At 44.8% G+C, this 9,707-nt stretch overlaps 1 protein-coding gene across 1 annotated transcript; it reads left to right on the top strand.

The window, feature by feature from the left end:
- The first annotated feature begins 4,411 nt into the window (after positions 1 to 4,411).
- LOC139341413 (ankyrin repeat domain-containing protein 1-like) lies at positions 4,412 to 8,975 on the top strand. Its single transcript, XM_070977944.1, has 9 exons — positions 4,412 to 4,510; positions 5,186 to 5,368; positions 6,556 to 6,684; positions 6,811 to 6,918; positions 7,121 to 7,219; positions 7,371 to 7,469; positions 7,668 to 7,766; positions 7,909 to 8,007; positions 8,743 to 8,975. Exons 1-9 carry the CDS (start codon positions 4,484 to 4,486, stop codon positions 8,833 to 8,835), a joined length of 936 nt encoding a protein of 311 aa, XP_070834045.1. The 5' UTR covers positions 4,412 to 4,483; the 3' UTR covers positions 8,836 to 8,975.
- The last annotated feature ends 732 nt before the right edge of the window (positions 8,976 to 9,707 follow it).

A 9,707-nucleotide genomic window follows, 5' to 3' on the forward strand; every position in this document is an offset into this window, starting at 1 on the left:
GCAGCAGTGTGACAAATTACCTTTAAATTTCATCCCTGTCAGAGTTACAGCTCTTTCAGACAGATGGGCAGAGGACGGTCGGGGGGCCGCAGAGCCCGCGGGCGCTTGTCAGACAGCAAACAGCGTCGTGAATTACAACCGGACGGTTTGTCTCTCTGAGTGAAGGATTATCTTCATACGATGACACACTCGTAAACAGTGCTGAGACGCTGCAATCGATCTCACAGATGCAGTGACCCCCACCCCCCGAATGAGGATACTGGGTGAGAGGAGGATTTACGCAGCTAATAATAGAGTAAACGAGATATATTTCCAGAGAAGGAATTCTGCACGGGGCCTATTTATAATTACAGAATCTGATGAATTATCCCTCTGGGTTTAACGCCAAACCAGTCTTAGACTACCGGCACGCTGCTGACCAGGCTGCAAGGAGCTCGCACACACACACACACACACACACACACACACACACACACACACACACAGATATAAAGATAGTGTCATCTTCACACTCGACCTTAGGCTGCTGACAAATATAAGAGAGGGATTTGAGGTGTGTGTTTGAGAGGAGGGAGTGGCGGCTGAAATAGAGTCAAGGGACTTTATTTTGGTGAGCTGCACCTTTTTGATTTAGTCTCACTGCTGCTCCTGATCGAGCCGTGGAGCTGTCAGCCATCACAGGCTTCACCAAAATAAATGAATAAACCCTCTTTGCTTTTCAGGCCTGTTTGTGAGTTACGGTCGGTGCTGCTGATGGCAGGAAATACAGGGGAAGTCATTTTGATGGTGTTTGAATCCATGAAGCTGGATTATTTTAAGTCCACTCATGCTGTTTGTTTTAAGGTCTAACAAGTGTTTCAGGTGATTGCTGACAGTCTGCCTGTCAGTGTCCACCGGATGTGGCCTCAGCCCGTCCTGGATGTGTTTGCCGGCGCTGTCCACGGTGAGCAGGGCCTCTCAGTCGAGGGTCTTTACGCCACAGCAGCTCTCCTCTCTGACTCTGTCCTGTCACATCCACAGCGAAACTAGTTTCCCATGTTTGAGAAAAGAAGGAAAGGACGAAGGGACAGTCTCACTGTCTTTCTCATTGGCACATTTTTCTGTTTCGGTGACGCTTTTAAAGTTCGGTTGCAGCCTGCAAACACAGCGTGTTAATCCTGAGCCGCTGTGCTGTGGATCACATCGCTTTGTGTGATCACGCCAGCAGCGATCACTTAAAAAGAGCGATCACAGAGAATGTTAGCGTAATGTCTGGTTGCACGGCCACAAAGCATCTGTTAGCACATAGAAATGATCTGCAAACATGTCTTCAATATGCTTGTAAAAACAACACTGAATTACAGTGTGCGGCTGCTGAAGACGCTCCGCTCCTCAAACATTTCCTGTGGACTCTGGAGCGGCGACAGAGCTGCAGCTGAGCCAGAAAAATGTTTGAATCTCTTCTTCTTTGTTTGCTTTTCAGCCAACGTGTGGCGGTCTGTTGCTCTGCTGAGCGCCAGCTGGGGAACAGCAGTCATCACACTGTTTTAACACAACACATCGTTTGAGTTTTCCTCATCCAACCTAAAATCTGAAGCTGCAATTCAGTGATGTCGTAGAATTGCTGCCTGCATCAAGAAGTGCTACCTGTCAGGTCATCTGGGTGGTGCTGGACGTACAAAATACGACTGTTGTGGTTCAGTTTCGGCAAGAAAAGCCCTTCAGTCAAGGTTAGGTAAAGATTTTAGTTGTGTTAGATGTTGATAAGGTAAACATGTCTTCATGTCACTAGTTTCAACATTTACCTCCTAAACTCGTGGTGGACAGTTCGAGAATAAGACCACACACTCCAGTCAAAAACCAATACCTACACTACCCACAATGCATCTGTACAGCTGACATGTTGATGTAAAGTTGTGGTGTGTTATGTTTGTAGCAGCTAATGTGGCCTCGAGCCGCTAGCTTCAAACAGATATGACGTGCAGGCTAAAGTTCATGTTCAGACCTCACACAGCGCCCCCTGGAGGCACAGACGGCTTCAGATATGCAGTGGAACTACAGCAGAACACAAACTCTTTAAACAAGGAGTGCTGAAACATAACACAGCAAGAGAAGCTTCAGTTTCCACGAGCGGATTATTGAAGGAAAAAACGAAAGGAAAGCGTTTCTCAGGTTGTGTTTCCTGTGTTTCCTTATTATGTCAAGTATAAACATGCAAAGACTGTGGACAGAAGGCAAAACTGAGAGAAAAAGGTCCATTTTTACATTGAACCAGCTTAATGTGAACACTACTGAAAGATGTCAGGATGCAAAAATCACACACAGTGATTATTGCCGAGTGTCCTTTTAATGAAATACCTTAAATATTAACTGTGACGGTTTCTGCACGAGGTTCATAATTCAAGGTTAAGGCCGACGCACGCCGCCCGCGGCCTGCTGTACAACCACACGCTGAACTTCACTCTGCTGCAGCAAACAGCTCTGAAGGTCTCCATCCAAAACATTTTCCCCGTTTTACCGTCTATTTCAGTCACAAGGTCAGTTTCAAAAATAGCTCACGGCTATGAATTCACTCTGAGAGGAACTGACGGGTCCGACGTGGACGACGCAGCTGCAGACACACGAGCGACGGCTCAGCTTTGATGTGAAGAGAAGAAGCCACTTTGATTTGACACACCGATCATTGTAATGTCTCTGTCTGTGCCTCTGAACTTAGTTCTTCTTGACTTATCTTTATTTAATTTATTATGTGTATTGTGTGTCCTCAGAAGGTTACAAAAAATAAACAGAAAAATATCTTTCTATCTCGTTCATCAGAGCTGCGTCAGCTCACGCACAGACTTATTAAATAAATAAATTTAATAGATTTAAATAATAAAGTGATAAAGTCAGTTCATTAAATGTTCATAGTGTTTTTTTTTTTAGATATAAACATGTTAATCTCTGATTGTTTTTCCATTGTTTGCTGTGGTTTTTCACTTCAAATTGTCAAAAAACTTTCATTCTGAATGCTGTTTGAAGTTAAATGACATTAAATCACTTTGTAATCTTTTTTAATTCATGCATGACCGCTGACATCTTCACTCTGCGGCTCCTGATTGGTGAACAGTGAGCTCACGCAGCTCGTGACCGTCGCATACCGCCAGGTGTCATCACTGTACATCGCTCTGACATGTGAAATATGCAGTTTGACCACATTTAACAGCAGGACAGAAAGCACCTGACATGACGTCAGCCGGCTGTCAGTCAGTCAGTCAGTCAGTCAGTCAGACAGGCATCCTGCTGACCTTTGACCTTGATCTGTGATTGGCTGCAGGATGTTTGGAAGTGTGACTATTTATTTCTCAACCACCATGAACCTGTTCGCTCACAGTGATATCACTGCATGTCTGTGGCCGCATGCCCGGCGTGACGCTGCCAAAGACTGCATGCGTCTGAGACGATGAGTCACTCTGCAGCGAACAGAAAAGAAAAACTGGTTTGCTAAAAAAGGACGTTGACCTCAAAGCATGTGCTCTCCTTCTGCAGCCGACCAACATCAGAGAGGCGATTTTCATTCTGTGAATGACATGAATGTTTGTATCTGATCTTTGCTTTGCTCAGTCGCTGGAAAAGAGCAAACAAACGTTAAACATTTGTGTTTTAGCTCGACAGACTGGAGCGAGAAGTTTGGCTCGTTAAGAGAAGAAGGCAGCAGGAGCTTGTGCTTTTTGATGTCCTGGCCAATGAGGGGAAAATGTTTGTGTTTGTTGTCAAATATGTTTTCTATGAACCTCTTTTTACCCACAAACTTTTCCAGTAATAAGTTCTTACGGCTTTGTCACTGCTGTTAAATTGAAAACATTGTGCTGTTTTTGTCGTCCATCATGCTGATGAGGAGCAGCCAGTCAATCAGACACACATCCTCATTTTAACAAAATTACCCAAACTGGTTTTGAAGAAATGCTCGTGTGTTGAAGTTTTGTGCTGTAGGTTGAACATTTGTAACACTCAGTTTCAGTGATAACTTGAATGCTTTTGTTTTCACTTTTGAACAAACGGTTAAGAAACTGTTTGCCGGCCCAAACTAAAGACGAGCTGTCCTTTCATGTCTGATTTCTTCAGGGTCATCCCATTAAACTGTCACTGTCACAGCCCACGTGCGATCACCATCACAGTGTCAGGCAGAGTGACGCGTCTTACCTCAACTCCATCTTTGAATGATGACGAAGAGGCCAGCAGCAGCCCAAACTGGGCAGAAGTGATGGTCGGAGGGGCTGCGTATGGAGGTGGTGGTGGTGGGGGGGGTGATGCTGGTGCCACTGAGCACACCAAATGAGCACATGAGGACAGTAATGTGATCTGAGCGGAGGTCTGACAGGGCTATAAAAGAGGCCGAGGCTCCAACTGCTGACAGACGAGACAGACGGAGAGACACTGACCGCCACCAGCAGAAGACCAGTGGACTTAACTCTTCCTCCAGTCACCCGCAGCGCTGTTCAACCACTTCACATCACAGAGGAGAATGGGACTGCACAGCGTCGAGGAACTGGTAAGACCGAGAAGGAGCTGCAGGATTTTTTACTGTAGAAGAAGAAAGTAAGAAAAAAGAGAAGCGACAAAATTGATTTCGCTTCATTTGCTTCAGAAATTATGTTTTTTAGGAAAGAGTTGTTCACATACTGAAATAAGAAAATAATGTAGAAAGTGACGCTCTGCTGGAAACAGATGATGCTTCAAATGAGCTAACTGTTCACAGTAATTACCAGAATGCATCCTGATTTACTTTGATTTAAGCTCCGATGGAAGTAATTAAACATCAAAGTAATCAAATACCAAACTGAAGAATTGTTGTTTCAGCACATTTCACCTGAATTCTTTTTACTCAGTGCCTGAATTGAAGGGTTTTCCTCTGCAGTGATTAAATTCAGAGCAGTTTTAATGATTAGACGAGTGATTCAATAAACAGTAGTAACTCATCAAAGCGCTGACGTGTGTTGGAGCTGTGGTGCGTTCACATCCCTCCGTCAGCAGCAGGCCGACCGACGCAAAACAAAAGCTCTCCTGCTGGAATCTGAACACTCTGAAACCTTTTCCCAAAATCATTTCTACCTTTGAATTTTTCCCACACAGAATGTAAACAAACAGAGATTTAGACTTTTTTGATGGTTTTATGAAAACTTTTGCGCTTTAAACCAGGTTCACAACATCTCCATCTCTTCTCCAGGTGTCCGGTAAGAGGTCAGAGGGCAAAGAGGCGGATGACTTTCAAGGGGGCGTGTACGAGGCGGCTGTCAATCAAGAGAAGCAGGATGACCGCAGGTCCCACAGGGAGCTGGTGGGCGGAGATGTGTCGGAGGAGAACGACAGCAGCGGCGAACAGGAGGAAGTCAGCGTGGCAGCTCTCAGTGTAAGAACACACAGATAACGACAGCAGCAGTGCTGGTCCAGGGTCAGCAGAGCTGTGAGCGTCGGCAGCTACTGAGCTACATACAGAAGCAGTCCTGTTGGCGCTAATGTGAATGGAAATATTTAGATTTAAGGAGCAGCAACTGTGCTATCAGTGACCTTTCAGAGGTAAAAGGAATAATTAGAGGCTGCATCAGAAGCAGCAACAGTTAAGTAATATTGGTACTAACAATAGAAATAGTAGGAATAATAGTAATAATAGTTTGCAGTGGTGGTTGACAGCAATACCACAACATGGTATGAATACTATGAAATACTTCCATTAGAAGTAAAAGTTCTGCAAGGACAATTTCACTGAAGTAAAAGTGTTATCAGCTAAATGTTCTTCAAGCACTTTACCCGCAACTCCTGTCAGTGTTCTGTACAAGATAAATACCACTGATGCATTAGCATGGAAGAAGTACTTTTTGAGGTGGAGCTGCTTTATATGATTCAGTTTTATAAATCGATCAAGTTTTCTGTGGAAAATCTGTAAAGTAGTCGATGAACCGTCAGCTGTCAGATCATTTATCTGAGGCGTAAGAAGGAATGTAGCAGCAGAGAGGATGAAGACTAGAAGTATAAAATAACATAAAACTGAGAAGTACTCAGTAAGTATTTGTACCTCAGAGTTGTACTTTCCAGCTCCACAAACATCCATCACAGTCCTCAGCGCAGTGCGTCCACTGAGCTCAGGCTGCTGCTTTCTTTAGTTTTTACTGAAGGACTTCATCACAGGTAAACACGGGATAATTAATGAATGCTAGACTTCAAATGAGACACGGCACAAACTATTTGACTCCACTGGCTGGTGTTACACTAAGACAAGGTCAAGGACAGTCTGAAAGTTTGTTACTGCCTCCTGGGTTTGTCTCTTGGTCTGTGCTGCCACCTTCAGGCTGTTGAGAGTATAATAATCTACTCTGCATTAAGACTCCAGACCTCATAATGAGGGTACTGACGTTAGTTACTGCACTGAAAGTTTATTGGAGAACAAACACATCAATGTAATTTTCTGTATTTTCAGTATGCAGGTCCAAACACCACCATCATTTGATTCCAATATACTGAAGTGTGCACGTTTCTTCTCTCGTTTTGACCGTTTTGGTTTGACGTTTGAAGTCCTCTGTCTTCTCGCTGCCCTGTCAGATGGATAAAAACGGCCGGCTGAAGTTGGAGACGGTGGATGACCTGTTCAACATCCTGCAGCTGAGGAAGAGGAGAAAGGAGAGGAAGGCTCCCATCCACAAGAAACAACAACCAGAGCCGGAGCCTGTGGTCAGACCCTGTTCTTCATCTCTTTGTGTTAATGATGGATGTCTCACTTTCCCGACTCAGCAAACAAACATTTAAATTTGCCTGTTCACGGTTACTTTTCCCTTATTTTTCACATGTTCCTTCCAGCCGGAGACGGTGGATGAGCAGCTGTTTCTGACAGCAGCTCTGGAGAACAAACTGCCCGTGGTGGAGAAGTACCTCACTGATGGAGGGAACCCCAATGTAGCCGACCATGTGAGTGTTAAAAATGGCATTAAAATATGCTGATGCACGTCTAGAAAATCCTGCTTTTATAAGAAAAAAAAAGACCTTATAGGCTGATATTCTTTGCCTTAATCTTGTTCTCTTATCGTTATTTTGCTTTTGAGTCATGAGCTGTGTCGTGAAGAAACTGTTCCTGACCTATTACAAAGGAAACTTGTCAAATCTTGTCCAGTTCCAGAGAACAGCTCTGCACAAAGCCTCGTTCAAAGGACACGTGGAGGTCATGAAAAGACTGCTGGAGGCCGGAGCAACCCTGGAGAAAAAAGACAAGGTGAGAGGTTTAAAAAGTCTGCACACACACACACACACACACACACACACACACACACACACACACACACACACACACACACACACACACACACACACACACACACACACACACACACACGCAGTCAGGCTAACAGTGGAGTGTGTTTCAGCTGGAGTCCACGGCGGTGCACTGGGCCTGCAGAGGAGGCAGCCTGCCCGCTCTGCAGCTCCTCCTCGACCAGGGAGCCAAGTTCACCTACAGAGACAAGGTGGGTGCACAGCCTGAGTGTGGAGGAGGGGTTACTTCAGGTCGCCTCTGCTGTCAGAGAAAGAATACCGTCTTACTCCCTTGTGTGGAACTTAAGGCCGAACAATATGTGCTGGTCATGCGAATTCTTCACTTTGGCACCATCTGGTGGTGGTGTTTTTCTCACATGGAGAAAGCTGAAATCCTCTCCTCCCCTTAGCTGCACAGCACTCCTCTCCACGTCGCCGTGAGGACAGGACACTGTGAGTGTGCCGAGCATCTCATTCACTGCGGAGCAGATGTCAACGCCAAAGACAGAGTAAGGACTGTCCAACTCCTGTACAAATAATGAAAACAGCTGTCACACTGCTGCTCATTACTCAGTGAGAAAAACACTGTGATGATACTGAAAGATTGTGAAATGACTACCTGTGCTGAATATCTTTCCTGCCCTGCTGAAGGACGGAGACACACCCATGCACGACGCCGTGAGAATAAACAGATTCAGGATGATCAAGCTGTTGATGATGTACGGGGCCAGTCTCAACACCAAGAACTGTGTAAGTCCTGAACTGCACCTCAGCACATGCACGATACTGCAGAGCTTCACTCATCCCCTGAAAACACGCCCAATAACCATACCAGTTTCAAAATTTAGCATCAAAGGCAACATTTTCACTTTCTGTCATTTGACAAGTGCCCAGCTGACATATGCAGGGTTTCCAAAACGCTTTAGCCTTTTGAACTCTAATGGATTTTTCAGCTAAACTTGCTGTGGATGCTCAGTGCTCCCCTGAGGATGAATCCTGAGAATGAAGGGTTTTCTGCGTAGATCTGCACACCTGCAGAACAGGTTGTGGTAGCAGAACTAATTCAAGTCTTTTACTCAGCTGCATTCAAAATGAGAGTAAAAAAATCCAACACTACTGTCCCTTTTATCGTGCCAGCCGTTCATAAAATCAGTATTTAGGTTGTGAAATGATGCGACTCTTCAGGGCTGCAGGTGTGTAATGTCCTCAGGCACTGCTGCCAATGATGTATATTAAGTTCTTTGCACTTCAACGTGTACAAGCAAGTAGCTCAGTAAACTCCAGCATCTGTAAACTGAAATGCACACACTACAGGGGTGACAGGGATTAGCACGACACCAACAATAGCCCTCTGTCGGGAGCACTGCCGGAGCCAAAGACCCACCACACTGCATCTGACTTATCTACGGGAGCGAATCTAAAGAATACAAGCTTCAGCTTTCCAGTTTTGATTTGCAGTGTGATGTGTTTGTTTGTCCTGTGCAGGATGGAAAAACACCGATGGAGACGCTGTATTCATGGCAGAACGGAGCCAAGAGCCTCCTGTGCAACTTCAGCCAAGACAAACCCAACCAGTAGAGCCCAACACATTCCAGTCAAAGCGGAAATTCAGCACGAGGCTCAGCCGCCTGGATGTGCTGCTTTATCAGGAAAAAATGGTAGAAAAAGGAAGTATCTTGTATTTTTCTAGCCCACTCTAATCATTTCCATGCTGCAGTTCATGAAGCACACAAGTCTGTTTATTTTATTTCGAGGCTTGTCGAACCCCTCAGGGAAAAAACTGTTTGTAATCTAAAGTTGGCTCTGGGTGCGGGAGGATCTCTCAACAAAGAGAGCATTAGTCATCACGTTGCTTCATCGCACCTGATCTGATGTGACCTCCTCCCCCGTCAGGAATTTGAGTCGGCATCTGTCCAGCTTCTTACCTGAGGGCTCCATCTTCTCTCGAGACGTTAAATAAGCACATCGATGTACACGTCGTGTGCAAAGACACAAGGCAGCGGGGCGGGAGGGAGCCTCGGATCAATAATGTGAAATCTAATCAGGATCTTGTTGATAACGTGATTATTAGCACGGATAGATTCATCAATCGCCAAATATTGCTGGACAATGTCTCGGCTGACGACGTGAAGATGTCTTTTACTTTAAGCTGAGTTGAAGTCAGCGAGCCTGCATCGAGATGATGATGATGATGATGTATTTATTGATTTCTAACAGCTGTCAGTATTTGATTAATCAGATTTGACTGCTTTATTTAAACAGTGTATATTTAATAACTGAGTGGCTGTCTGGAGTTTCACTGTAGTTGGTTTAATGACTTTTTAATGGTCAGATTTTAAACTTAGACTTTGCTGATTTTAATTTACTAACTAAGAACTAGGAGGCGCTGCTTCAGAGTCCGTCAGTCGATTCCAGTAAAAAACTCAATATTATTTATTTTATTTTGTTTA

Source organism: Chaetodon trifascialis, chromosome 13, assembly GCF_039877785.1.
Source record: "Chaetodon trifascialis isolate fChaTrf1 chromosome 13, fChaTrf1.hap1, whole genome shotgun sequence".
Taxonomy (NCBI): Eukaryota; Metazoa; Chordata; class Actinopteri; order Chaetodontiformes; family Chaetodontidae; genus Chaetodon; species Chaetodon trifascialis.

Bases quoted from the DNA above. Each gene is read 5' to 3' on its own strand.
- LOC139341413 (XM_070977944.1), top strand. From the start codon at position 4,484: ATGGGACTGCACAGCGTCGAGGAACTG. The intron at 5,369-6,555 runs GTAAGAACACAC...CTGCCCTGTCAG, and splicing joins TCAGCGTGGCAGCTCTCAGT to ATGGATAAAAACGGCCGGCT. The intron at 6,685-6,810 runs GTCAGACCCTGT...TGTTCCTTCCAG, and splicing joins AACCAGAGCCGGAGCCTGTG to CCGGAGACGGTGGATGAGCA.